This window comes from Mustela nivalis, assembly GCF_964662115.1.
Source record: "Mustela nivalis genome assembly, chromosome: 9".
Classification (NCBI taxonomy): Eukaryota; Metazoa; Chordata; class Mammalia; order Carnivora; family Mustelidae; genus Mustela; species Mustela nivalis.
Genome location: NC_139028.1, coordinates 77,982,190 through 78,005,145, shown reverse-complemented (window position 1 = coordinate 78,005,145; position 22,956 = coordinate 77,982,190). Strand labels below are relative to the sequence as shown.

The window sequence follows — 22,956 nt, the reverse complement described above, 5'->3', positions numbered from 1 at the left end:
CAACTTCCCTATTTATTAAAAGGGAATTAAATAATGATCATCTTTTTTGGCATTATACCAATCATCTTCTATCCCTAATAGTTTTTAAGTTAATGTTAGATCCCACAGAGCTCAAGAAATACAGCATCATTTCTTGGGAGACAGTGGGAGGGGATGGAATAGAGATTTTCTTGTGCTAAAATATTTTGTTGGGATGGACTATCTTTTAATAGGTTTTTGGCCTAAAGAACAAGGGAAAATCCTGGCAAAGTGAGAATATGTTTAATGTTTTAAAAGGAATGGAAAGGGGGCGCCCGACTGGCTCAGTCAGTAGAGCATGTGACTCTTGATCTTAGGATCGTGAGTTCAAGCTCCATGTTTGGCCTAGAGTTCACTTACATGGGGTAGGGGAGGGACAGAGGTAGAGGCGGAGAGAGAGAAGTTTAAGGAGGCTCCCTGCAGCCGGAGATAGGGCTCAGTCTTAAAACCCTGAGATCACGACCTGAACAGAAATCAATAGACCTGAACAGAAATCAATAGTCGGTACTTTACCAACTGAGCCACCCAGGTGGCCCAAGGGCCTAGAGCTTATTTTAAAAGAGATTTACATATCTTGGTTGATAGACAGGTAGATAGATTAAACAAAAAAGAATTTAATGGGCTCCTGGCTGGCTCAGTTGATGGAATGTGAGATTCTTGATCTCAGGGTTGTAAATTCGAGCCCCACATTGGGTGTAGAGTTTTAAAATCTTAACTTTTTTTTAAAAGGTATGAAAATGTCTTTATCCTTTATTATGCTCAAAGAACTGAACATGTTTTCTCATGAATATTTACTATTAACATATTTTCTGATTTTTTGTAGGCTTATTGAATCAAGTTTGGGAAGCATTGCCACAAAGTTTAACTTCTTCATTCACAATCTTGCTCAGTTGCGTTTTTCTGGTCTTCCTTCCAATGATGAGCCCATCCTTTCATTTTCGCCCAAAACGTACTCATTTAGACAAGATGGTCGAATCAAGGAAGTCTCCGTTTTCACTTATCATAAGAAATACAACCCAGATAAACATTATGTAAGTATGTTTTGGTATTTGTAGAGACTCATGCATGCATACATGTTTTTCTTTTCATACTTCTTTCCTCCATGGATGGTCCAAAAATAAACAAATATTTGAGGAATCCCTAATTGTTTTTTGGTATTTATTTATTTATTGGTAAATTTGCTCCCAAACTATGGGGGACAAACAGTATTCTTTATTGCAGAGACAAGACTTAAAAGGTGGTATTTTGCTTTTTCTCCTTTCTTCAATTTGTTCTTAATTTTAAGGTAAAGCTTGCTCACTGTAACAAAATCCACCTATGTAAAAACACATAAAATCTTCAGTTCTCATTCCACTTTTTAGGGATGAAATATCATTAAACACACACACATATAAAATTCAAGTTTGAACAAAAGTAAGATCTTCAATATGCTTACCACCACCCCATGAATAGCATTATCATCATTGTGCTCATAATTTAATTGGAAAATACTTTACAGCAGTCTATTTTTTTTAAAAAAACATTGTATTTATTTATTTGAAAGAGAGAATGAGAGAGAGCGCGCATCAGAAGGGGAGGGTCAGAGGGAGAAGCAGACTCCCCACTGAGCAGGGAGCTGGATTCGGTACTCAATCCTGGGACTCGCGGTTCATGACCTGAAAACAGTCGCTTAACCAACTGAGCCACCCAGGCACCCTGCAGCAGTCTTTAAATCCTTGACAAACTGATATTTTAGAAAGCCACTTTATTATTTTAATTTTCACCTATTTTATTGTTAGTAAATTTTTGTAAGTTTAGTATTTTATCCTAACACCATTTCATTGAATATTCCATTTTTTGCCCCAATGATTTATAACAGTATATTATGTTATGTTATAGATATTATAATTTTAGCATATTTTAAATGTACTAAATTTCTATATATCCCTGAATTTATTTCTGGTCTTCCGTAGAAATAGTTTTTTCTACACGAGTATTTTATTCTGTAAAGTACTCTGACTTTATAAATACTTTATAAATATCCAGTTAAACAAGTCTTTTCTCATCCTCCTGTCACTATAAATTTTGCCTTTCTTATTTATGCTCTTAAAGGAGCTTATTAATGTGTTCATTGGAAATGTCCTAAATTTATAAATTTCAGGAAGTACATTTATTATATATAATCCTGAAAATAAATGATTTTTACTTTCCAGTTCTTGTTTATATATCTTATAGTGGTTAATATCACTCTTAGATTTAGTTAGATGTCTATAAATACAATGACTTTCATGTATGCTCTTTCCTCTCAGTGACATATATATCGCTAAGTTAAAAGCACTTGACCAAGCTGTAAATTTTCTTTCCAGAAAGGTTTTTTGTTTTGTTTTGTTTGTCTTAATCTGTTTGGGGTGTGGTTTCTTTTCAGATTTATGTAGTCCGAATTTTGAGGGAAGGACAGTTAGAGCCATCATTTGTGTTCCGGACTTTCGATGAATTTCAGGAACTTCACAATAAGCTCAGTATTATTTTTCCACTTTGGAAGTTACCAGGGTATGTTCCCATTTTTGTACATTAATCCTTTTTTTATAGGAAACAGTTTCTTACCATGTGTCACTCAAAAGCTTTGTGTAAACATTTAGTAAGATACAATGGACCATGTGTGACTGACTTTTCTCTGTATCTCAAGGCCTGATAATAGTACTATCCATAGACAGGGAACTGTAAGATCCTGTTGAGTGAATAAACTGAATAAATGGGATCCTAAACTTAAATTTGGGGATTTTCTAGTTTTCTAATTTCAGCTGAAGCTTTTTCTTTGTTTGTTTGTTTGTTTGTTTGTTTGAAGTCATACTGGGTTAGGTAAATTGTTCAACTACCTTTACAGTGAGGTCAAGGAACTTAGTAGAATCTTTTGTTTGTTTGTTTGTTCATCTATTTTTAAAATTTTATTTATTAGAGAGAGCGCGCACAAGAAGGGGGTGGGGGAGTGGGAAGGTGGGAGAGGAGAAGCAGGTTCCCTGACGGGCAGGGAGCCTGATATGGAACTCTGTTCCCAGGACCCTGGGATCATGACCTGAGCTGAAGGTAGATGTTTAACCAACTGAACCACCCAAGCTCTCCTAATTGTAGAATCTTTTAATTTTTGTCTCTACCATAGTCTGTAACATAACACAATAATTTGGAATCTTGGTTTTAGCAAAATCGGATTTTTTTTTTTTTTAAAGGTTTTTTATTTATTTATTTGACAGACAGAGATCACAAGTAGGCAGAGAGAGAGAGAGCGAGAGAGGAGGAAGCAGGCTCCCGCTGAGCAGAGAGCCCGATGCGGGGCTCGATCCCAGAACCCTGGGATCATGACCGGAGCCGAAGGCAGAGGCTTTAACCCGCTGAGCCACCCAGGCGCCCCGCAAAATCGGATTTTAAATCACTGCAAAAATAATTATGGCCATACCGAGCACCTCTAAAAAAGAATAAACTGGGACGCCTGGGTGTCTGAGTTGGTTGGGCAGCTGCCTTCAGCTCAGGTCATGATTCCAGCGTCCTGGGATCGAGTCCCATATCGGGCTCCTTGCTTGGCAGGGATCCTGCTTCTCCCTCTGCCTCTGCCTGCCACTCTGTCTGCCTATGCTCCCTCTTGCTCCTCTCTCTCTCTGACAAATAAAATAAAATAAGCTGAGGCAGTGAGATTGTGGTCAAAATCTTAGTACTTAGTTTTCTATCTGTTAACCCTTTTAAAGCCCTCATTTTTTTTTTTAAGATTTTATTTATTTATTTGAGAGAGAGAGCATGAGAAGGGAGAGGTCAGAGGGAGAAGCAGACTCCCTGTTGAGCAGGGAGCCTGATGTGGGACTCGATCCCGGAACTCCAGGATCATGACCTATAAGCCGAAAGCAGTTGCTTAACCAACTGAGCCACCCAGGCGCCCTAAAGCCCTCATTTTTTTTTTTTTTAAGATTTTATTTATTTATTTGACAGAGAGAAATCGTAAGTAGATGGAGAGGCAGGCAGAGAGAGAGAGAGAGAGAGAGGGAAGCAGGCTCCCTGCCGAGCAGAGAGCCCGATGCGGGACTCGATCCCAGGACCCTGAGATCATGACCTGAGCCAAAGGCAGCGGCTTAACCCACTGAGCCACCCAGGCGCCCCAAGCCCTCATTTTTAATGTAGCTAATGACCAACAGATTTCTGGTGTCGGGCTGCTCATACTCTTCTTAGACTAGATTTCAGAAATGAAGAGTCAACAAAGTGTGGGTATCAGTTTATTTCCACATGCGGTATCATTTTTCATTGTTAGCAAAATAAGCAAAGTTAAGATTATTCTTGATTTGTCCCCTGTGTTACTTGTGGACAAAGTGTTGACAAGGGTATGAGACTGGTATCAACAGGAACTGTGGCTGATTGAGTAATGATGATTTTGGAGGATAAGATATGCGTAAAATATATGTAAACAGATTAATCTTTAGGGAAAAAACAGTAGAAAGTAAGTAATAAAATAGCAAAATAGTGTCTCTTTTGTACCAAGGTTTATAAAAGGCTAACAAGTACTTGAACTATTTCATCTCCAGTACTTGAAAAGAAATTACAGAAACTTACTTTCTAGAAGATTAAAATTCCACTTTGTATTTAAGTATATATATTTTTAAAATATATATATTTCTAAATAAGTATTGTGCTTAATTCTATAAATACTTCCAAGTGAAATAATTTAAATCCCCCTTGTGTTTTCTTTTGTAGCTTTCCTAATAGGATGGTTCTAGGAAGAACACACATAAAAGATGTAGCAGCCAAAAGGAAAATTGAGTTAAACAGTTATTTACAGAGTTTGATGAGTGCTTCAACGGATGTAGCAGAGGTGACTGTCCTAATTAAAAAAGAATATTCTATTCTTGGTGCTACATGATATTTAAATTAATACATTTTTTTTTCTCTTCTTAGTGTGATCTTGTTTGTACTTTTTTCCATCCTTTACTTCGTGATGAAAAAGCTGAAGGAATAGCTAGGTCTGCAGGTGAGATTATTTTTTCTCTTTATTGATAATTGATGATTGATGACTTCCCTATGACTTGCAAGTTAATAATTTCTCAGTGAATGTGGTAGAGTGACAGTGGGGTTACTGGCTCTACTCCAGTGAGAATGAGAGGAGGATAGTCCTTCTAAGCCCGTCAATTTCTGGATAAACATAATTTTCCTAATAGACTGTTATTATTAAAGAACTACAAATCAGTAGCCTACTGGGTTATTTACCTTTTCCTTTCCCCACATAGGATGATCCTGGAATTAAAGCAAAAATTTTTTGACGTAGTTTGTACCACTATAAGCAAGATAAAATAAAGATGATTGTATTTTTTTTTTCAGATGCAGGTCCATTCAGTCCTACTCCAGGCCAAATTGGAGGAGCAGTGAAATTATCTATCTCTTACCGAAATGGTACTCTTTTCATCATGGTGATGCACATCAAAGACCTTGTGAGTGATTATAAATAATGATTGTAGAGAAGACCTATACCTTGGTAGGAAGCATTACTATTAAGGGAAAACTTTTCTTTATAGGTTACTGAGGATGGAGCTGACCCAAATCCATACGTCAAAACATACCTACTTCCAGATACCCACAAAACATCCAAACGTAAAACCAAAATTTCACGAAAAACCAGGAATCCAACATTCAATGAGATGGTAAGTTAAAGTCATTTCTAAAAATGTCTTAGATCTGTTCTTTAAATTTTAAACAGTTTAAATTTTAAAATTTTAGGTACCAGATTCAGAACTATTTATTGTACTAGTAAAGCCAATCAGTAGCAATCTAGTGATACTTATCAAATGTGGCAGAATTAAACCATCATTGAGCCTTAGGTTTTAAAAAGATCTTAGGAGTTATCTTCAACCACTTTTCCAGTGACTGAACTCCCTCTACAACATTTTCAAGAAGTTGTTATCCAGTCTATGCTGAAATACTTCTAGTCCATCCACTTTATTTTGGGCAGTTACAGCGTGTGTGTGTGTAATTTTTATTTTATTTTATTTTTTTAAATACTGGGCTGAATCTTCACTGCCTGTAGTTTGCACCTGTGGGTCTCAGGTGTATGACTTGGAACTATACAGAATTTAGTCTTTCTCTCCTCTGTGGCAGCCCCTCAGATAACTGAAGTTCTCCAAAGCCCTTCCTCTTTATCCTTTTAAAATATCTTTACCTTTACCTAAAACTAACTTTACCTTTGTTTGATAGGATATAGTTTCAAAATTATCCTCCTAATTCATTTCAGGCTGTCAGCAAGCCACTTCAGATAGAGTGCTCTATGCTAAAAGCAGTAAGCAAAGCATTAGCTCAACAGGATAGAGCAAAACTGTGACTTTGCTGAGCTATTCATGGTCACCTTATGAACTTACTCATCTATTAAAATCTGCTAACCTTTAGTCAGATACTTTTTAGGATAAACACCACACTATTTGTGCACATTAACATCACATCCACACAAAAATGTCTGGAAATAAATGTGGATTTTCATCAGGTTTTAAGTTTGTTAAAACTGCAGAATAGCCTTGTAGCTCTTGAAAAGCATATACAATGTTTGGTGAAGACAAGTTGGTGTTATTCTCAAAAAGAAGTATTAGGGGCGCCTGGGTGGCTCAGTGGGTTAAAGTCTCTGCCTTCGGCTCAGGTCATGATCCCAGGGTCCTGGGATCGAGCCCCACATCCGGCTCTCAGCTCAACAGGGAGCCTGCTTCCTCCTCTCTCACTCTCTGCCAGCCTCTCTGCCTACTTGTGATCTCGCTCTCTGTCAAATAAATAAATAAAATCTTGAAAAAAAATTAAAAAATAAAAGAAGTATTAGTTTGTTTCCTAGTTAGTATACTTTCAAGAAATGAAATGTGGTCAGTTTTTAATTTTTATTAGTCAAACAATAAGAAGGACTAGATTAAGAGATCTCTCTCAGAAGTTAGGGTGAGGCCTTGCTGAAAATAGTTCTAAGTGCTGAATGTGGTGTGTCAGAGAGCTAATTTTTAGCATTCTAGATTTGCTGTAAGCTGTATTGGTAGTTGGTGAATTTGCATTGAAATATTATTATTCCTTGGCATATAAAATCTAGCAGAAAAAAAAACAAAAAGAAATTCTAATCCCTCATTTTTGTAAAATAGCTGTGTTATCCCCACTTGCTACCTTCCGTTCTCTTTCCCAGGTGTCAGACCATCTCAAGGCATGCCACCTTGTAATTGCATTTCCCTTCCCCATAGCTCCAGCTCAGAAAATCCATGTTTTAAGTGTTTAGACAATAATAATTTTCTACTCTGTGCATTTCTATCTCAGACACTCAGAGGAATGATAATAAAATCTAAGACTCCTGAAATATAAAATGTGCATCTAAATATGAGGCAAATTCTACCAAACGTGTCATAATCAGTGTTATTAATTGTTGTCTTTTTAACTACTAATCTCACTTCTGTTTTTACTTAAAATAATCCAAGAAACCAAGCAAACAAAAAAATATGTAACTTACTGTTTTCTTTTTGCCTTTGCTTTAGCTTGTGTACAGTGGATATAGCAAGGAAACCCTAAGACAGAGAGAACTTCAACTCAGTGTTCTCAGTGCAGAGTCTCTGCGGGAGAACTTTTTCCTCGGTGGAGTGACCCTGCCTTTAAAAGATTTCAACTTGAGCAAAGAGACAGTTAAGTGGTATCAACTAACTGCTGCAGCAACCTATTTGTAAGCTAGTGAATTTCTGAACTTTGAAAGCAAGAATAGTTATAAACACTTACACACACACACACACACACACACTTGGGAACTTTGTATAATATTTTTAAACTTAGAAATTATAAAGTAATTGTACTTACTGCATTTCAACACATCTGTTGGACCAACAGTCACATAATTAACTTTTATGAACTAGTTGAAGCCATTGCTGTTTTAAAGTCATATAGAAACCTATAAACCCTAAACTTAATATACAGTAAGTCCTGAAAAAGACTCTTGAGTTGGTGAAGGATTTAATCCTTTCAGAGTAATAGCTTTAGTTTGGTCTGATAGTACAGTACGGTGTCAATTCAGCCATCTGTTTTACATTGTTTCTTACACAGACATAGCATGTTTTCCTGTTTTGCACCTTTTACAGCCTTTACCACTGTGTGTGTTCATAAACACCAAAGGAAAGGGAAGGTGCAGGATGTTACCAGAAAATGCAGCTGCTATTCACAGGGCCGAAAGCAAAGCACAAATAATAGTTATGTTCAGAACTACTATGTAGTTTATAGAAGTAGGGGAAAATAATACTGCTTTTTATCACTCGTGTCTTTAAAACCTTTTTCAGAATGAGTGCCAATCACTGAAGTTGTAAATAATGGTGCCTTAACTTCATATGCTTCCCTGGCACTTCATTCTGATTTTTTTCTGACTTGATAATTAGTAAGTTTTCACTCACTTTCAACTTACTAAAGAATTATCTACATTTACTAGTGTTTTTCCCACAGAAAGATTTTATTTCTTCTCACGTGACTTAAACAGACACGTGATTTATGTTTTTGTTGCCCCATAACTGAATGAGATTCATCAACGTAGCTGTATAGTAAATGCCATCATTCCATTATAATACTACATTTACTCCCAGGAGTGTGAACTGAACTTTGGTAATCCACCTCCCATGTATCTATACTCCACTTACTCATTAAGCAAGTGAAAATTGTTCACTCACATACCCATTCCTGTTTGGTAGAACTCAATGAATAGGGCAGACTCTTCACAGGAGGCCCAGGACAAGAATTCTAGGGTCCAGGCTGAATTTTAATGTAGATTTTTATAGCAAAGTTTGTCTTGTAAGGTATCCTACTTATATTTGCAAACATTATACATTCACATGAATTACTTAATACAGTGGGATTCAGAATCATAAGGGACATGATTAAAATTATTCTACAATAACCATTAAGGATAAAATGCATTTTTATTATTCACTCAGCTACACACATAATTTTATATTTAGTTTGAGTAAATATGTTGATAAATTAATTCTCATGGCTCAATGGAATTTCAGACACTTTTTTAAATGGTAATAGAGATTGTAGTAATCTAGTTGCTGTGAGATAACTGGTAAAATACGCAATGAAGAATACCAATAGAGAAAGGACAATCTCCAGTTCAGTTGCCCATAACAATTTTTATGAACTGTGCAGGTGTTTAATGTAAGTGGTGAAACCTGTAGAGCAGAAATAGAACAGTTGAGGATGTATCAGTGAGATAGGTTTTAAAAAACAAAAAACAAAAAAAACTTGAAATTTTTGGTGCCTAACACTAATGGTCCATTTGTAGGAAGCCCCATTAGTATGATATATGAATGTCTTTTTTTTTCTTAATGTTAAGATATGTTGTCTATTTAATAATTTAATTAAAATGCAAATCAAAGCACCACCATTTATTTACTTTTTCCACATCCAGTTAACATTTCCTTAAAGTTTGTATGTACTTTTGCAGATATAAAGAAGTGTTAGATATTTTCACTTAAGCTTTGGGAACATAATTCCATTCCATGAATTGTCACATAGCCACTGTAAAAAAAAAAAAAAAAGAAAAAAGAAAAAAAAACATTAAAAAAAAAAAACTAAACCTGTCTTGGTAAAAGGTCATTGTTAATGGGATGCAGTATGTACTGCTTATTTGCAGTCTGTTACAGCCGTGTCTTTTAGCACAAATAATAGAGGTAGACAATGTGGTGTCACTTTTCAATTACAAGAAATCTGGATTTCTTACCTAAAAATGTATATTATGATTAATACTGTACAGTTTAACCAGAGTTCAGGACAAGTGGTAATGTTTTTCTTAATTTAACTCATTTTGTGCCTTCTTTGGTCATTAAAAAAATACACATATTTTATATATATTTTAATATAAGTTATTTCTTTGTAAAACGCTAATCTTCAGCCCTTACCAAAAAAAAAAAAAAAGGGACAGAGGCGCCTCTTTGCACTACTACTTTAAGTAGATTTTAAATCAGTTTTTTTTTTTAGACATTTTTTTTAAAGCTTGCATTAAAGTAAATCTGAAGCAAAAGTTTAAACAAACTGGCCAAGATACTAATTTTTATGTATAATCACAATGTTTTATACCTATCTTTACTGAATAAAAATAATGCTACATGTAAGTCCTGCACCAGAATTCTCTCCTCTTGCAGTGTTTTGGGATTCGAAAATAATGGAGTACTCCAAGAACCTATTATTTTCTCTACTGAGGAACCCAAGGTAGAACTTGCACTGACATTTTTATTACTGCCTTTATAAAAATCTATAGGTAGCTAACTGTTAAGGCATGTATGATCTTTGATAAAGTATTCATCTTTTCAAATTAAAGTTGTAAAAACTTTGAATATCTTGCCTTAAATTGGTTGACTATTCTTTCTAGGATTCAAGTATTGTGGCATTTTAAAAAAATATATTCAGTTTTGATACTTAGACTTCAGATCAGAAAGCACTAAAAGCCCCACTACCATAATCCATGGATTTACTTACATGCTGCAGTGCAGATATGAACGAATATGGCAAGTAGTCTCATCTATAAGAACCAAATACTTTAATTATATTAAGGTAGTGAGTAAAGATGTATAATATTTTTATTAATACCTTGAATATATTCAGTGGATTGAATGTGACTTCATAACTGTACTACGATTGTATTAAACTATTTCTGGAATAAAGGAACTCTGCTGTCATTTCTTTCCTCATCAACATATTAACATTTTGGTTCTAAACTTCGATGGAGCTTGGGGAGCCTGGCTGGCTCAGTTGGTAGAGCATGCAAATGTTGATCTTAGGGTTGGTAAGTTCAAGCCCCTCATTGGGCATAGAATTTACTTAAATTTTAAAAATTTAATAATCTTTAATATGAACTCACTGGATATATTCTTCATATCTCACCCAGGAGTTTATTAGGTTCCAATCTCGTGAATTTCAAACCTGGCCTGTTGGTTGCCCTTACAAATGACAAATCTGACTTCTACCTACAGTTCTTTGAAATCAAACCATGGTTCTCGATTGCCACTTAGCCCCATCACCATTTCATATCATTGGAATGATGAAATATGCAGTATTTACAGATTTCTATAAGTATGGTCCCTGGCCTTTTGTGGTTTACTTAAATATTAAATAGTATAGTAAGAACATGTCCTTTTTTTTTTTTTTTTTAAAGATTTTATTTATTTATTTGACAGAGATCACAAGCAGGCAGAGAGAGATAGGGAAGCAGGCTCCCAGCTGAGCACAGAGCCTGATGCGGGGTCTATATCCCAGGACCCTGGGATCATGACCTGAGCTGAAGGCAGAGGCTTTTACCCACTGAGCCACCCAGGCGCCCCAGAACATGTCTTATACCTATCTATAGAACATAGAAATGTAGCGTTTTTTTTGTTTTTTTAAGATTTTACTCATTTGTCAGAGGGAGCACAAACAGAGGGAGCAGCAGACAAGAGGGAGAAGCAGGCTCCCAGCTGAGCAGGGTGCCCAATGCAGGACTCGATCCCAGAACCCTGGGATCATGACCTAAGCCAAAAGCAGGTGTTTTAACAGCTAAGGCACCAGGCATCCTGAAATGTAGATTCTTCTAATATCTTACCCCCGTCATTCCAGAATGATACCAATGTGAGGCTATGGTTTTCTGACCCTAAAGAGATCATGTAAAAGGGCCCAAAGACCATGAAAGAATAATAACTTAAACAATTAGAGCTAGTTTCTTAGGGGGGTTTATCACCTCCATCAGAAGCTGGGTTTCTGTCAGGAAGACGAAAAAAATTTTTTTTTATTTCATCCTCTTTTAAAATACTTTATCATGCAAATTTTAGACATATACAAAATTAGACACCAGTGTAATCAATTTCACTGAATGAATCCATCACATAACTTCAATAGTTTCTACCTTAGGGCTAATCTTGTCTTATCCATATTAGCTAAGATGGGCTTAGGTATAAAAATATTTTATTAGGATTCAATCTATTCTTAAATTTTTCTTCAGTTCTGAATAATTTATTATGACTTCTTTTCCAGTTAACTACTTCTTTCTTCAACTGTTTAACTCATCCATTGAGTTTTTAATTTTGGTTGTTGTATTTTTATTTTCTAGAACAACTTTGGTTGTATTTGGTTGTTTTTGTTTGCATCATGACCCATGAAAGACACCAGACTGCCACCACCGATGGGGAAAGAGATTTTTCAACAAATGGTGCTGGGGCAGTTAGCTAACCACATGCAAAAGAATGAAGTGTAGGACTATAAACAGCATATACAAAGATTAAAAATACACCAAAGACCTAAACATAGCTAAAATAAACTCTTAGAAGAAAGCATAGGTGTACATCTTTGTAACCCCGGATTAGATGAGTGTTATAAGGATGACACAAGAAGCCCAACCAACAAAAGAAAATAGAATAAATTGGCTCATCAAAATTAAAAAGTTTTGTGCACCAAAGGACACCATTCAGATAAAAAGACATTTTACCAAATGAGAGAGAATACTTGCAAATCATATCTAATAAGACCCTAGTATCTAGAGTATTTAAAGAACTCTAAAACTTAGGAGCTGGGCGCCTGGGTGGCTCAGTCCTTAAGCGTCTGCTTGGGCTCAGGTCATGATCTCAGGATCCTGGGATAGAGTCCTGCATTCGGTAAAATGTCTTTTTACCTGAATGGTGTCCTTTGGTGCACAAAACTTTTTAATCAAAACTACTATGAGGGAAATTTGGGTGGCTCAGTTGGTTAAGTATCTGCCCTCTGCTCAGGTCATGATCCCAGGGTCCTGGGACGGAGTCCCATATCCAGCTCTTTGCTCAGCTTGTGGAGCCTGCTTCACCCTCTTTCCCTCCCCCCTCATTTTGTTTCTCTCGCTCTCTCTCTGACAAATAAAATCTGAAAAGAAAACAGACCAAAAAAACCTGAGATACAAATTCATAACCACTGGGATAGTTGAATTTTTTAAAAAGTGGGGAAACTGGAGGGGCACCTGGGTGGCTCAGTGGGTTAAAGCCTCTGCCTTCCACTCAGGTCATGGTCTCAGGGTCCTGGGATCGAGTCCCACATCGGGCTCTCTGCTCAGCAGGGAGCCTGCTTCTCTCTCTCTCTCTCTGCCTGCCTCTCCATCTACTTGTGATCTCTCTCTGTCAAATAAATAAATAAAATCTTTAAAAAAAAAAAAAAAGTGGGGAAACTGGAGCCCTCATACATTTGTGTAGGAATGAAAAGTGGTGCAGGTCATCTACAAAACATTTGGCAATTTTCAAAAAAGTTAAACAGTTAACCCTCTGACCTGACAATTCATAATATAATTTCCAAGAGAATTGGAAACATGTACTCAAATACTTGTACATGAACTTTCATAGCATTATTCATGATGGCCAAATAGTAGAAATAGCCCAAATGTCCATGAACTGATGGATGGGTAAGTAATATGTGGTATATCCATGCAATGGAATACTAATTGGCCATAAAAAGTAATGAAGTACTGGGGCACATGGTTGGCTCAGTCACTGGAGCATGTGACTCTTGATCTCAGGGTCCTGAGTTCAAGCCCCACAGTGGACATGGAGGCTACTTAAAAAAAAAAAAAAAAGTAATGGAGCACGGATAGATACTACAACATGGATAAACCTTGAAAACCTGATAATGAAGAAACCACAAACAAAAGGCCACATACTATATGATTCTGTTTATATAAGATATTCAGAACAGGCAAATCCATAGAGACAAAACAGATCAGTGGTTGCCAGGGTCTGTGGGAGGCTGGAGAGTTAACTGCTTAAAGAGTACAAGGCTTCTTTCAGGGTGATGCAGATTCCTGGAATTAGTGGTGATTATACTGTGAAAATACTAAAAGGCACTCAACTGTACACTTTAAAATGGTTAAAACAGCAAATTCTATAGTATGTGAATTTTACCTCAAAAAATAGTATCTAAAAGTTCAATCCTGGGGGGCCTGGATGGTTCAGTTGATTGAACATCTGGCTCTCTTTCGGCTCGGTCGTGGAATTGAGCTCTGTGTCAGCCCTGCACTCAGCAACAAGACCTCTGCTTGAGATTCTCTCTCCCTCTGCCCCTCCCCCCCTTGCTTGAGCCCTGTCCCTGAAATAATAAAATAGTTTTTCAAGATTTTATGTATTTTATTTTATTTATTTGAGAGAGAGAGAGAGTAAGAGAGTCCATGAGAGGGGAGAAGGTCGGAGAGAGAAGCAAACTCCCTGCGGGACTCCAGGATCCTAACCTGAGCTGAAGGCAGTGGCTTAACCAACTGAGCCACCCAGGCGCCCAATAAAATCTTATTTAAAAAAAAGTTCAGGGGTGCCTGGATGTCTCAGTGGGTCAAAGCCTCTGCCTTCGGCTCAGGTCATGATCCCAGGGTCCTGGGATTGAGCCTCGAGTTGGCTCTCTGCTCAGCAGGGAGCCTGCTTCTTCCTCTCTCTCTGTCTGCTTCTCTGCCTATTTGTGATCTCTGTCAAATAAATAAATAAAATCTTTAAAAAAAAATTTTTTTAAGTTAAATCCCTATGGGTGCATAGATGGCTCCGTCGGTTGTGTCTGGTATCAGGTCAGGTCATCATCTCAGAGTCCTGAGATAAAGCCCACCTTGGGCTTCTTGCTTAGCAGGGTTTCTGTTTCTCCTTTTCCCTCTGCATCCCCCACATGCACATGCATGCGCTCTCTCCCTCTCAAATAAAATTCTCGAAAGTTCAATTCTTAAGAACTATTTAATCACTGAATCTCTTTTTATTAATTGTGTTAACAGGGGCGCTTGGGTGGCTCAGTGGGTTAAAGTCTCTGCCTTCAGCTCAGGTCATGATCCCAGGGTCCTGGGATCGAGTCCCACATCCGGCTCCTTGCTCGGCAGGGAGCCTGCTTCTCCTTCTGCCTCTGCCTGCCTCTTTGTCTGCCTGTGCTCGCTCGCTCGCTCTCCCTCTGTCTCTGGCAAATAAATAAATAAAATCTTTAAAAAAAAATTGTTAAGCAGTAACCTTTACAGATAGAATTATTTTCTTTTTTAAAAAATCAGGTTTGATTTACAAAAGATCTCAAAGGGGCACCTGGGTAACTCAGTCCTTAAGCGTCTGCCTGCCTTTGGCTCACATTATGATCCCGGGGTCTTCAGATCCAGCCTGGCATCGGGCTGCTTGCTCAGTGGGAGGCCTCTTTCTCCCTCAGCCTGCCACTTACTCCACTTTAGCTCACTGTCTCTCTCTGATTAGAAAAAACCAAAAAACAAAACTAGTGGAAGTCTTAAAGGTGACTAAAACAGCCTCCTGAAATAATAGTTATAATTCCTATTCCATGAATATTCGATTGAACATTCCTACTTAGAAAAGTTCTATGGGGTCTTTATAGCAACCAATTCTAGTGATTTTTTTTTTTTTAAACCAGAGTGCCATTCTCAAAAAACAATCTAGCATTAATGTTGGTTATATCATATTCCCTCAGTCAATTCCACTAAAGGACATAATGGTGATGACAAGTCAGGGGGCTCAAGGTAAATCATTCCAGCAATGCTTAAGGGCTTAAACGTCCAAGTAACTAAGTAACTGACCCGATCCAAATTACATACAGATGTATTGTGATCCGGTCTAGTTTGCCAAATCTTATTCTTTTCACTATCTCCTGCCTTCTGAAATAAAGTTAGTAGTCTAGACATCTTCAAATGGGAGGAAAAAATATTTAGGTTCATTCAAATAATTATTGAGTGATTAACTTCCTGTCTGCCAGGCACTGTTCTGGTTGCTGGAGGCAATGAAAAAAGCAGACAACCAAACAAGCAAGTAGAAAGGAAAATGTTAGAGATTTGTGCACTATGTTGGAAGGGAGGACTTATTTAGATGGTCTTCTTCAGGGAAGGCTGTCTTTGAGATGACCTGGAGGTCAGGATCTAAAAGACAGACCTGAGAAAACCTTGCGGAAAAGCAGTTTAAGTAGTGGCAATCACAAGAGTGAAGGAACACCCCTGTTACCTCAAAGAGTCAGAAAGGGGTAAGTGTGGCTGGAGTGTTTAGAACCAAGGGTGTGGCAAGATCAAGGGTTTGGATTTTATTCTAAATGCACTGAGAACACAGAAGGGATTTACTCAAAAGAGTAATAGATTATCCAATTTATTTTTTTATCTTTTTATATTTACTTGCTAGAGAGAGCATGCCTGAGCACAAGCAGGGGGAGGGGCAGTGAGAGGGGCAGGCTCCCCGCTGAGCAAGGAGCCTCATGTGGGACTCCATCTCAGGACTCTGGAATGGCTACCTGAGTGGAAGGCAGGTGCTTAATCTACTGAGCTACCCAGGCGAACATCAATTTCTGTTTTTAAAAGATCACTGTGGGGACGCCTGGGTGGTTCAGTTGGTTAAGCAGCTGCCTTCGGCTCAGGTCATGATCCCAGTGTCCTGGGATCGAGTCCCACATCGGGCTCCTTGCTCGACAGGGAGCCTGCTTCTCCCTCTGCCTGCCTGCCATTCTGTCTGCCTGTACTCGCTCGCTCTCCCTCTCTCTCTCTGACAAATAAAATCTTTAAAAATAAATAAATAAATAAAAGATCACTGTGCTTGGGGTGCCTGGGTGGTTCTGTTGGTTAAGCATCTTCTGCCTTTGGCTCAGGTCATGATCTTGGGGTCCTGGATGGAGTCCTGCCCCGGCTCCCTGCTCAGTGGAAAGCCTGCTTCTCCCTCTGCAACACTCCCCCACCCCCGATCATGCTAGCTCTCGCTCCCTCTCTCAAAAACATACATTTAAAAAAAAAAAAAAAAAAACTTTTCTTTTTTTTTCAAAGATCACTGTTAGGTGGAGAATGGGTTGCATGTGTTGGAGGTGGAGACATGAGTGGAAGCACAAACATCTGGGATACCACTGAGTTGCCCAAATGAAGGATGATAGTGGCTCGGCTTGGAGTAACAGCAGCAGGAATGGAGAAGTGCGAACGTATTCATGATATATTTGTTGTAAACCTGAGATGACTCTTAGTGGTAACAACACAAAGAAAAAAACGAGATTCCAAGGTTTGTGGTTTGAGCAAATGGGTAGTGTTTAACTGAAATTAAGGGGTTTGGAGTAGGTGGCTAGGTAAGGGGCCTTGGAACTGGAGCCTTGTTAATTTTGAGATATCTATTCCATATCTGCACTAAAGATGTAAATTTGGCTAACGATAAGAATGCATCTTTGCTAGGAGAAAATAGATTGGTCAATTTGAATGGAGTTCCTAATGCTTTAGAAGAAAATTACTCATCAGGCAGTGATAGGCTGAAAAAGTGGAGGTGGATGTTCTCGTACTTTAGTTTCTAAGTCTTACCAGTTTCTTAAACATTGACCGATGTTTCCTGATTTGACCTTCCACCTTCCCAGAGCCATGCTGCTTTTGAACAAGCCCCTTCATTTGTCCATTCTTTGAACTCATTCCTATGTACCAGCACTGAAGTCAGTCTTAAAAGTTTCAGTGGCAGCTCCCTTTTGCCAGAAGTTCAATACGTGTTTTTCTTTCTCATCCTCCACACTTGCATCTCCACACCCATCTTCAGTCTCTGCAATCTTGTTTTCCAAACTCTTCCCTGTTGGCCAGTTTCTCTCGCTGGGGCACGCAGCTCAATGAGGATCCACCCAAAACGCCTCTCCGCCCAGCCAAGAGCCCTACAGCGCTTACCAGGTGGAGGGGTTGGTAGGGGGTAGGGGGTCCGTCCTGGCCTAGTTCAGATCCCTGGGTTCTTCTCTGTGGTCAGTAATCTCTCCCCCAGAGATTAAATTAGGATTAAAAATAAGAAGGGGGGGGGCGTCTGGATGGTTCAGTCGGTTGAGCGTCTGCTCAGGTCAAGATCCCAGGGTCCTGGGATGGGGCCTCTCTAGTCCTGCTCCCTGATCAGGGGCGAGTCTGCCCCTCCCTCCCCTTTGCCCACCCTCCCTGTCCTGAGCGTGCTCTCTCTCAAATCTAAAAAAAAAAAGAAAGAAAGAAAGAAAGAAAGAAATGGTAGGGGTGGCTGGGCGGTAACTACCGTGACTTTCAGTGTAGCACTTATTAGCATGGTATTTTACCAGCGAATTTATTACGGGCCGGGGCCGACTTTGAGGTAGCTAGTCCCAGTACATGACCTGGCGCTGGCGAATGAATGGACGATTGTCTATGGCTGAACTTCACTGAGCGCGGTGTCGCACAGTAACGGCCTTTCTAGGACAGGGACCAAATCCACCAACCCCTCAGCTCTGCGCTCTCTCTCAGGCCGGGATTCGAAGCTGCACGACTTTAGCGCAGACAGCTCCGCCGCCGAGGTCTTCATTTCCTGCTCCGGCCACGAGCCTCCTCAAACCCTGACGGATGCTGGGAAGTGTAGTCCTGTCGATTGAGGAATCTGGCAGTACCGCGCTGAAGTGCATTTCGGGATAGGCAGCCTGCGGCCGCCGGGGAGCCACGCAGCGTAGTCCCGCCTCCTGCACGCAAGAAACGGGGACGTGTGTGAGGTCACTTCCTGTGTGCTGGGTGGCTTCCTGCGGCGTTTCTACCCTCGCTCTCTTTTTCGCTGCCTGACCGCCGCCATCATGGGTCGCATGCATGCTCCCGGGTGAGCTCGGGTTTCTGAGCGGGTTGCAGGGCTGGGCCGCGGGGCTGGGGGAATGGAGAGCGCGTGGGCAGCGAGTCGAGAGGATGATTTTCTAGACCGTTGTGGCACTGACCACCACCTCATCCGGAGACTGTTTCTCTCCCCAGGAAGGGCCTGTCCCAGTCGGCTCTGCCTTACCGCCGCAGCGTTCCCACCGTAAGTAGCTTGCGGGGACGCGGGGGAAGGCGGGAAGGGTGAGGGGGCTGCCTTCCATCCCGCGTCTCCCGGGAGACTCGGTGCCGGCCGGGGGCCATGTGTGCATGATGAGGAGCGCCGCTGAGGGTGGCGAGGACGGCCGAGCTTCGGTCCCCTCCTTGGTTTCTCGCTCTAAGGCCAGTTTCTTTTCGTAAACAGTGGCTGAAGTTGACGTCTGACGACGTGAAGGAGCAGATCTACAAACTGGCCAAGAAGGGCCTGACTCCCTCGCAGATCGGTGGGTGTTCCTGGGTAACGTAGCAACTTCTGCCTGCCCGCATGTAACTTGATGGGAAAATCGCTGGGGGTAAATGGGCCGCATAGATGCTTCGAGAACCTTTTGTTCCTTTTCCTGGCTTTGCTACCGATGACCGGGGCCTAGTGTTCATTCGTCGGACTCTCAGGTTCTTATTTGGAAGAGGAGGAAATTACTAAAATGGTCTCCAAAATTTAATGTATTTACTGTGGGCTTGGTGCTCTCCCTAGTTTGAATGATGCTAAACACTTTACCCTCACCGACCTCATTTCGTTCTGACCGCTGTCCCTTCAAATGCGAAGTTTTTCCTCCATCCTTCAGTTGAGGAAACCGGCACTGGGCAGCTACACAACTCGCCCAGATCACTCATCTGTTAAATGGAGGAGTTGGGATTGGCAACACAAGAGCACTTGTCACACTTCTTACGTTGTGGTTTGAACCTCGGTTGTGTGTAACTTTGTGCAGGTGGTTTCATTCAGCAGATGTTCACCTGCTCTGTGGGTCTGGACCCTGAGAATACAGTAGTCTAGAAAAGGACAAAATACCTGCCTTCTTGGAGCTTATGTAGTCTAACAGAGGTGCTACACACTATAGGAAATAGGTAATAGACTGTCAAGTATTCAGATGGTGCTGTTTTGAGAATTTAAAAAAAAAAACGTGTGTAAAGTTTTTACAAGGATGTGTGATACAGGGGCGCCTGGGTGGCTCGGTCGGTTAAGTGTCTGCCTCCAGCTCGGGTCATGAGGGTCATGATCTGGGTACTGGGATCAAGTCCTGCGTGGGGCTCCCTGCTGAGCAGGGAGCCTGCTTCTCCCTCTGTTTTCCACTCTCCCTGCTTGTGCTCTCTCCCTCTCTCTGACAAAATCTGAAAAAAAGTTAAAAGTCCAACACAATTAATAAATGTTGGGTTTTAATTACTAAGGAAATGTACATAGCTGGAATCTCATTGATTTCTTTGGTGGCGTATAATCCAGCAAGTTTGCTCTGATGATGGTCTTTAAACATTTGCAGTTTCCTCCAGAAGGTTGGGTGTTGGGTAAACCAACCTTGGATGTCTCAGGTTTGCATGCAATCTCGTGTTGGTTTCTGTGATAGATAAGTAACCCTGTTTTACAGAGGAAAACTTGGAAAACTACTTGATCTCAGAGCTTTGACATCACATGCTTCAGCTGCGTGTTTGGTGGGGGAATTTATGTTACTTCTTTTTCAGGTGTGATTCTGAGAGACTCCCATGGTGTGGCACAAGTACGTTTTGTGACAGGCAATAAAATCTTGAGAATTCTTAAGTCCAAAGGACTCGCTCCTGATCTTCCTGAGGATCTCTACCATTTGATCAAGAAAGCTGTTGCTGTTCGAAAGCATCTTGAGAGGAACAGAAAGGTGAGAGAATAGAATTGCTTATATGAACTTAATTTCAGTAAAGTATTAGGCATCTGATGTGAATTACCTAAAGAGGCTTAAAGCACAAACTTGTCACACTCCAGTTGCTTTGCAATGTACCAGAAGAAATTGTGGGGGCATGACTTTTGCTCTAGTAGCTACAGTATATTCAGTTGGTTGAAAATGTTGAGGTGTTTATTTGCAAAGTTTTATTGCTTCATTATTTTTTTTTAGTTACAGAGTGTTGCAAATCATTCATGTTAAGATTTCTGGAAACCTTAAATTCCCTTAAGGAGTTTTTTTTGTTTTGTTTTGTTTTTAAGATTATATTTTTTATTTATTTAACAGACGGAGATCACAAGTAGGCAGAGAGGTAGGCAGAGAGAGAGGAGGAAGCAGGCTCCCTTCTGAGCAGAGACCCCGATGTGGGGCTCAATCCCAGGGCCCTGGGATCATAACCTGAGCCGAAGGCAGAGGCTTAACCCACTGAGCCACCCAGGTGCCCCCCTTAAGGACTTAATTTGAGCCCCATGAACCCTGGTCTATGAACCTATTACAGGGCATTGGGTAACTTCATTAGACTGCATGGTATCTGTCCATTCTTATGTTAAAATAAAGTTTGATAATGTTTTGAGTGTTTTTCTTGAATTCTGTCTATTTTTAGGACAAGGATGCTAAATTCCGACTGATTCTGATAGAGAGCCGTATTCACCGGTTGGCTCGATACTATAAGACCAAACGAGTCCTCCCCCCCAATTGGAAATAGTAAGTATTAACGTTTTTGGTTAATAAGAGCAGACGTTAGCCATACAGTAAATACAGTAGCAACTCTAGTAAAAGCTGTTTTAGGCCATGGCTACGTGGTCAGGTACCCTTCAACTCTGCCATTATTAGGAGGAATACAGCCATAGACAATATGTAAAAAAATGGGCATGGCTGTGGTCCACTGAAACTTTATTTCCAAAGACAAGCAAAGGGATGTGGTTTGCAGATCCCTGATTTTTTAAAACATTAATAAGCCCTTTAAATCGCTTCTAGATAGTGGGTATAGTTTCACTTCATACCTTTGCTCCCTGTGTTTATGTTCAGGTTTGCATAGATTGCTCACTATACTAATTAATTTCCAGACATTGTCAGTTTTCCACCAGAAGGTCTTTTCCTTATGTTGGCTGGTTCTTCATTAGCTGAGTGAGCATCTTTGTTCCTTATGCTTGGGCACAATGAACTAATTCAGGAACTTGGCATTATAGTGCATTTTATATATTTGTGGTTTATTTTTAGCTGTTTAGAAGTAGCTCCATTAGGTGTGAGAGTCTGAATGAATATGGAGGACCTCTTTTAATGAGCTCTTCTTCCCCCCTTTTTCCTTTTCAGCGAGTCATCCACAGCCTCTGCACTGGTCGCTTAAATTTGACTATGTACTCAAGCAATAAAATCGTTGTCTAACTAGAAGCATATTTTGTATTTCTTTTCCTAAAAATAACAAGTTGATTCATATATGTTGATCTTTTTAGATGGGAGCGTGTGTTAGCACAGTGAGAAGTGTGGGATTCCACACAGGGGGCAACAAGATAGCACCTATCTTTTTCATCCTTTCACTGTTAACTAGTGGAGCAGTTCATAACTTCATGAGGGGTTGTTAAATGGAGGGTGGGGTGGTAGGACTGGAAGAAACAAGGAAGTCATCACTTAATTTTTTTGATGTCATGACAAAAATCTTAAGCTTTTGTTTTTGTTTTTAAGATTTATTTACTGACAAAGAGGGCCAAGGGACAGGCAGACTGAACACAGAGCCTGACTCGGGGCTGCACTGAGCCAAAATTAGACATTGAGCTACCCAGGTGCCGTGTTTCTTAAGTGTTCTCGGTACGTTCAGTGTTAATCCTGAGCTGGACCAGTGATAAAGACCATCCAGATAGTGTATGTAGTGGTATAGTCTAGTCGGGAATGTGTAAGAAAGTTCCTCTGCAGTATGGAGAAGGCTTCGGGAAGACCTGGTATTGGATCCCAGTCTTGGTGGTAAGGCTTAAAGATAAGAAGGAATTCAGCTAACAGCAAGCACAGTTCCATCTGGAGCAGAGGGAACCAGAAGAACAGTCTGTGAGAGGAACTCAGGTGACTGAGCCTGGCAACTTTGGATGGGTTAAAATAAAGTGTACTCACCTGGGTCTTTTCAGAATATTCTTTTTTTTTTTTTTTTTTTTAAGATTTTATTTATTTATTTGACAGAGCTCACAAGTAGGCAGAGAGGGAGGAAGGGAAGCAGGCCCCCAGCTGAGCAGAGAGCCCAATGTGGGACTTGATCCAGGACCCTGAGATCATGACCTGAGCCGAAGGCAGCAGCTTAACCCACTGAGCCACCCAGGCGCCCCTTTTAGAATATTCTTAACCCAGTGAGGTAAGTGGGTATCCATGTTTAAAAGAGGCACCTGGCTGGTTCAGTTGAGCATCTGCCTTCACCTAAGGTCCTGATTCCTGGGATCCAGCCCCACCAGGGAGGCTACTGCTCTCTCTCTTCCCCCAATCCCCCATCCCTCATGCTTGTGCTCTCTCTGA

General features: G+C 40.1%; 2 protein-coding genes and 2 long non-coding RNA genes across 10 annotated transcripts in view; 2 read left to right on the top strand and 2 right to left on the bottom strand.

Annotated features, from left to right (window-relative positions):
- The window catches only part of PIK3C2A (phosphatidylinositol-4-phosphate 3-kinase catalytic subunit type 2 alpha), a 168,201-nt gene extending 157,528 nt beyond the window's left edge, over positions 1–10,673 (top strand). For all 6 annotated transcript variants that reach the window (XM_082747221.1, XM_082747220.1, XM_082747219.1 and 3 more), the window contains 7 exons: positions 842–1,049; positions 2,423–2,547; positions 4,729–4,846; positions 4,930–5,002; positions 5,350–5,459; positions 5,544–5,669; positions 7,515–10,673. In XM_082747221.1, the coding sequence (XP_082603347.1) occupies positions 842–1,049; positions 2,423–2,547; positions 4,729–4,846; positions 4,930–5,002; positions 5,350–5,459; positions 5,544–5,669; positions 7,515–7,700 (946 nt within the window). In that variant the 3' untranslated portion in view covers positions 7,701–10,673. The remainder of the gene's footprint in view (positions 1–841; positions 1,050–2,422; positions 2,548–4,728; positions 4,847–4,929; positions 5,003–5,349; positions 5,460–5,543; positions 5,670–7,514) is intronic.
- The window catches only part of LOC309872724, a 639,146-nt gene that overhangs the window by 211,443 nt on the left and 404,747 nt on the right, over positions 1–22,956 (bottom strand). The window lies entirely within an intron of this gene.
- The window catches only part of LOC309872717, a 44,461-nt gene continuing 37,828 nt past the window's right edge, over positions 16,324–22,956 (bottom strand). Inside the window, exon 4 of the long non-coding RNA XR_014316074.1 lies at positions 16,324–16,341. This is a non-coding gene — a long non-coding RNA (uncharacterized lncRNA). The remainder of the gene's footprint in view (positions 16,342–22,956) is intronic.
- On the top strand, positions 16,762–21,852 carry RPS13 (ribosomal protein S13). Of its 2 annotated transcripts, none has more exons than XM_082747335.1 (7): positions 16,762–16,897; positions 18,191–18,530; positions 18,677–18,725; positions 18,924–19,002; positions 20,231–20,400; positions 21,065–21,165; positions 21,775–21,852. In XM_082747335.1, exons 2-7 carry the CDS (start codon positions 18,508–18,510, stop codon positions 21,806–21,808), a joined length of 456 nt encoding a protein of 151 aa, XP_082603461.1. In that variant the 5' UTR covers positions 16,762–16,897; positions 18,191–18,507; the 3' UTR covers positions 21,809–21,852. The 2 variants fall into 2 exon arrangements, with proteins under 2 accessions (XP_082603461.1, XP_082603462.1); XM_082747336.1 differs by having other exon boundaries at positions 16,762–16,982.

Bases quoted from the DNA above. Each gene is read 5' to 3' on its own strand.
- RPS13 (XM_082747335.1), top strand. From the start codon at position 18,508: ATGGGTCGCATGCATGCTCCCGG. The intron at 18,726-18,923 runs GTAAGTAGCTTG...TTTCGTAAACAG, and splicing joins ACCGCCGCAGCGTTCCCACC to TGGCTGAAGTTGACGTCTGA. The intron at 21,166-21,774 runs GTAAGTATTAAC...TTTCCTTTTCAG, and splicing joins CTCCCCCCCAATTGGAAATA to CGAGTCATCCACAGCCTCTG.